At 40.6% G+C, this 5,000-nt stretch overlaps 2 protein-coding genes across 2 annotated transcripts in view; one reads left to right on the forward strand and one right to left on the reverse strand.

Moving 5' to 3' along the window:
- reps2 (RALBP1 associated Eps domain containing 2) overlaps positions 1-1,123 on the reverse strand; it is a 13,693-nt gene extending 12,570 nt beyond the window's left edge. Inside the window, exon 1 of the mRNA XM_083521508.1 lies at positions 898-1,123. The gene's annotated coding sequence lies outside the window, so the exon portion shown is untranslated. The remainder of the gene's footprint in view (positions 1-897) is intronic.
- A 782-nt stretch (positions 1,124-1,905) lies between these two features.
- Positions 1,906-5,000, forward strand: part of cltrn (collectrin, amino acid transport regulator) — a 4,553-nt gene continuing 1,458 nt past the window's right edge. Inside the window, exons 1-4 of the mRNA XM_083521526.1 lie at positions 1,906-2,074; positions 2,906-2,967; positions 3,065-3,150; positions 4,553-4,669. Of these exons, the coding sequence (XP_083377652.1) occupies positions 2,008-2,074; positions 2,906-2,967; positions 3,065-3,150; positions 4,553-4,669 (332 nt within the window). The 5' untranslated portion in view covers positions 1,906-2,007. The remainder of the gene's footprint in view (positions 2,075-2,905; positions 2,968-3,064; positions 3,151-4,552; positions 4,670-5,000) is intronic.

A 5,000-nucleotide genomic window follows, 5' to 3' on the forward strand; every position in this document is an offset into this window, starting at 1 on the left:
CTAATCACCACAAACAAACTACCTAAAATAAGTCTCTCAGCAGGGTAGTGCACTTCCTGTCACCTCTGTCACACACACACACACACACACACACACACACACACACACAGAGTTTTAGTTAGTTACAGGAGGTAATAATTGCGCAGTGACAACTAAGTAAGCAGAGGTTTTAGAACCTCGACCCCTCTACACCTTCATACCCGTCTCCACCTCAGCTGTGGGATGATGTGCTGCTTTCAGTTTCATCTTCAATTATCTTTCAACTCATATATAAAATAATCGAGATTTGAATGATCTTAAACATGTCCGTTATCTCTCCATCCATCTGATGCTAAGTAAAGTGGACTAAAGTGGAACTGAGCTGGATCTCAGTGAGGAATTCAGGAGCAATACACTGCAGTGTAAGTCCTGTCTCTGAGCTCCAGCTGCTGTAGAAGCTCCATAAAGATCAGCATGAAGGAGCATGAACACCAGCTTTCTGCTGCTCTCTTAAACATTATTCAACTTACTGGTGTCATTTATATGAAACTCCTTTTTTTCCTTCAGATTGAACAACACACTCTGGCAAAGCTGCTGTCAGCGCGTGAGCACCAGAACAAGACCGAAAAAGCAGACGCAGCAATACACATGGTGTACTGTCTCACACACACACACACACACACACACACACACACACACACACACACACACACATACACACATATACACACACACACACACACACACACACACACACACACACACACACACACACACATACATACATACATACATACACACATATACACACACACACACACACACACACACACACACACACACACACACACACACACATACATACATACATACATACACACATATACACACACACAAAACTGAATTTGAGTGACTCACCTGGACGCCTGTCACCGAGTACAAACACGGAGAGAGAGTGTGTGAACGCGTACCCCCAAACTCCGCCCACCATCCACGCGAATTCACGCTGACCTGCAGTGTGTGTGTGTCTGTGTGTGTCTGTGTGTGAGAGGGAAAGGAAGAACAGAAGGAGGAAAGAGAGATAGAGGCGCGGCCTCCGCAGTGCGTGGACCTTATCTCTCTCTCACACACACATACACACACACACACACACACGCGAACAAGCCGTGAAGGAGGCGTGGCTTACGTGTGAAGGAGCTTAAGTTGCAGTCAACATTAGAGAAGGAGGCGTGACTTGTAGACCTGTCAATCAAAAATGAAGGTGTGGCTTATACACCTGTCAGTCTCAAGAAAAGGGTGTGGTTTATATACCTGTTAATCACAGTACAAAAATGTGTAGTTTATTCACCTGTTATTATCAAAGAAGGGGGCGTGGTTTATATACCTGTCAATCCCAATTAGGAAGGTATAGTATTAATAATAATCTGCACTATTATCAGAGCTGCTGTTGTAGAGAATTCAACACCTTCTGACCAATCAGGATCAACTTAGCAGTCACAGAGGCTAATGAGGGTGATTGAAGATGTGGTTTTGTGCTGCCACCTTGTGGTCAGAGAGAGAACTGATACACTGTACGGTTTACATTTTATGAGTTATTATATTTATATTTTTATAGTTATAGCAGTTTCTCTGTTGATTTTATTGTAGCATCTTTACCTACAGTTTTCCTACTTTTGTGCCTTAATGTTTGTCCATTTGTCCAAATAAAATATATTTTATGCTTTTTATGTGTGTGTGTGTGTGTGTGTGTGTGTGTGTGTGTGTGTGTGTGTGTGTGTGTGTGTGTGTGTGTGTGTATGTGTGTGTGTGTGTGTGTGTGAGGAATAGAGAAAGAGAGAGAGTTTTATCACATTCATTTCTTTGCTTAAACATTAAACCCCTGTGCCCCACCCTTCCCACACTTTATGCCCAAGCCAGTCATACACACACTTCACTCTCAGTTCAGCTACGACCCTGTGTGTGTGTGTGTGTGTGTGTGTGAGTGAGTGTGTGTATCTCTGTGTGTGTGTGTGCAGAAAAACAGAAGAAATGAAGTTGTGGATTTTCTGTGTGTTGTGTGTGGCTCCGACTTTAATGGACAGCAAATGTTTGTCAGGTAAGATTTAGCCAGGTGTCTCCGTGTGTCTCATTATTTAATAATGTCTCAGTGTGTCTCACTATCCCAAAGAGTCTTTTCATGTCTCTTAATGTGTCTTATTATCTCTTAATTTCTCTCAGTGTGTCATATTATCTCAAAGTGTCTCTTACTGTCTCTTACTGTCTCTCAGTGTGTCTCGTTATCTCAAAGTGTCTCTTAATGTATCTTACTTTCTCTTAACATCTCAGTGAGTCTCATTACCTCAGTGTATTTTAAACTCTTTCAGTGTTTCTCAGGGTTTTTTCAAACTTTATTGTTTCTCTGTCAATATCTGGAACTCTTGAACATTATCTGTGTGGGTGTCATTATCTCAAAGACTCATGTACTGTCTCCCATAGTCTCCCTTGTTGGAGGTCTGTATTGCCTTAACACTTTGTACTTCATGCCTCATTATCTCAACATGTCTTTCAATGTTCTTTCTGAATGTCTCCATGATTCTCTAAAGAATTCTCACTGTCTCTTCAGCATCTCTTAGTTTCTCATTGTCTTTTGTATCACTTCACAATCTCAAACTAATTTTCCCAAATCTCCTTCTCAATCAGCAAAAGGAGAAGTTGTAGCATGTGTATCAGTGTGTCTTCAAACATCTCCCACTTTCTCTCAGAGTCTTTTAGAGACTCTCAGCAGTTCTCCAGCATGTCCTGCTGTCTCAGTGTCTCACCACCTCCACAGCGTCTCAGTGAAACCCGTAATAAAGTCACTCTGATTCCCACAGTGGCCCCTGGATTGTGGTTTACATTAGATGAGAAATAAAACTTCTCCTCACTTCTCTCTGCTCTCTGACTGTAGATGTGAGGAGCGACGGTTATCTCGTCAGGCTCAGCATTAGAACAGAACTGGGAGATAATGCTGTAAGTTTCAATAAACCTCCTGAAAATTTCAGCTCTTTATGCAGATATTTACCTCATGATTTATTAACGATGAAACTGATAACGATTGTGGTGACAGTATAAATGGAACGACAGCGAGATGTTCTTCTTCAGAGCCTCTATGGCCTTCGCCATGAGGAGCTTCACTGGAGATCAGACCTACGAGTGAGTCACACACACACACACACACACACACACACAGAGTCACTGATACTGTTAAATATAAACCCAGGTCACCAGGGCTGCTGGAAGTCATTTTGAACAGGGAGTGCTGTGAAATTTATTTATTTATTTTTGTTTTACAAAAAAAACCTATGAGCCTATTTAGAATACATTTTAAAAAATAACATAGGGCTGTGATGATGGCACTTTTTTTTACCACCGCGGTGGTAGTGGACCAAATACCGGCGGTGTTGCGGTGGTTGGGGGGTTGTTTTGAAATAATAAAAATAAAAAAAACAAAGAAACAACACACTAAAGCCTGTAAAGCATTGAAATAAATATCAGTAAATACTGGTAACTTACAGAATATAATAAAGTTGAATCCATTTAAAAAAAAAAAAAAAGAGAAGAAAACAGTTGTATATTTCCACACAAAGACGCGTTATAGCCTCCCGCTCTGCTATTATCAAAATAATTAAATTAAAATCCAAAATACACTTAATAGCCTACGTGTGTCAAAATCATTTCCTAAAATATTCATAAGGAATTTATAAATTGTGCAAAATTTTTTAATAGCCTACATTTAAAAAATAATCTCTCTCTCGCCAATAGGGGGTGCTGCAACACCCCCAGCACCCCCACTTCCTGCAGCCATGCAGGTCACTGTAATGAAGATAGACTCAAGATTATCCTGTAAAGATGTTCTGAGGGAATGTTCCATCATTACCTACTTACAGTAAAATAATTTTTTTTAAGTCTCTCTGACTGAGGTAAAATATCTCCTGCAGCTTTACAGCATGTGATTTTCTTATCAGTCGCCTGAGTGACGGCCGTTCAGTCGTTCTTTCAGCATATTTCTGTATAAACACTGATAAAACTCTACTGGGTTTCTCGCTCTGAGGTTCTCAGAGGAGTTTTCTAACTCGCTAACATAATGAAGCTAACAATGAAGCAAAAACAGTAGTGTACCGTTTACCTTTACAGCTAACATAATCATATATTACAGATTTATGCTAGTTTTGTATTTTGTGTATAGAAGCTACCTGCTGGCCATCAGCTCAGCACAGCATCTCTGTGTGTATAGCTGTAGATAACAGACATCTGAAACCTGAATTGTGTAAATACAAGATAAAAGCTGTTGGGTCAGGGTTGGGGTGTCATTACTTTTATCAGCATGCCTTTGTCTCCAGTTGTGTGTGTGTGTGTGGAATAAAGAAGGTCATTTAGAAATCTCAGTCAATCACCATGTTGTAATCGTTTTCTCCAGCTGTGTGTTATTTTTTATTTCTCCCACAATGACAGTGTGTCTCCAGCACATCTCACCTGATGCTCATCTGTTTATAGATGAAAATGGTTTTAGAAATTAAATAAATGTGTGTGTGTGTGTGTGTGTGTGTGTGTGCAGTGTCTCAAACATTGTGGTGTGTAACGTAACAGAGAGAATCTCGTTTTGGATCGTTGTGACGTCACCCAGCAACAACTCTCAGCTCATTCCTAAATATACGGTGGAGAAAGCCATCAGGTAACACACACACACACACACACACACACACACACACACACACACACACACACACACACACTCACAATTACAACAATTACTGTGTACTGTATATACTAGTGGTTGTGTGTGTATTGTGCAGGTTGTGTGTGTAGTGTGTACTGTAAATACATGCGGTTGTGTGTGTGGTCTGTAGATTGTGTGTGTCGTGTGTATTGTACATACATGAGAATGTGTGTGCAGGTTGTGTGTTTAGTGTGTAGATTGTGTGTGTCGTGTGTATTTTACATAGACGAGGTTGTGTGTGTGCTGTGTACTGTATGTACTAGTGGCTGTGTGTGCAGTGTGTGTT

Source organism: Silurus aristotelis (assembly GCF_946808225.1).
Source record: "Silurus aristotelis genome assembly, chromosome: 19".
NCBI classification, from domain to species: Eukaryota; Metazoa; Chordata; class Actinopteri; order Siluriformes; family Siluridae; genus Silurus; species Silurus aristotelis.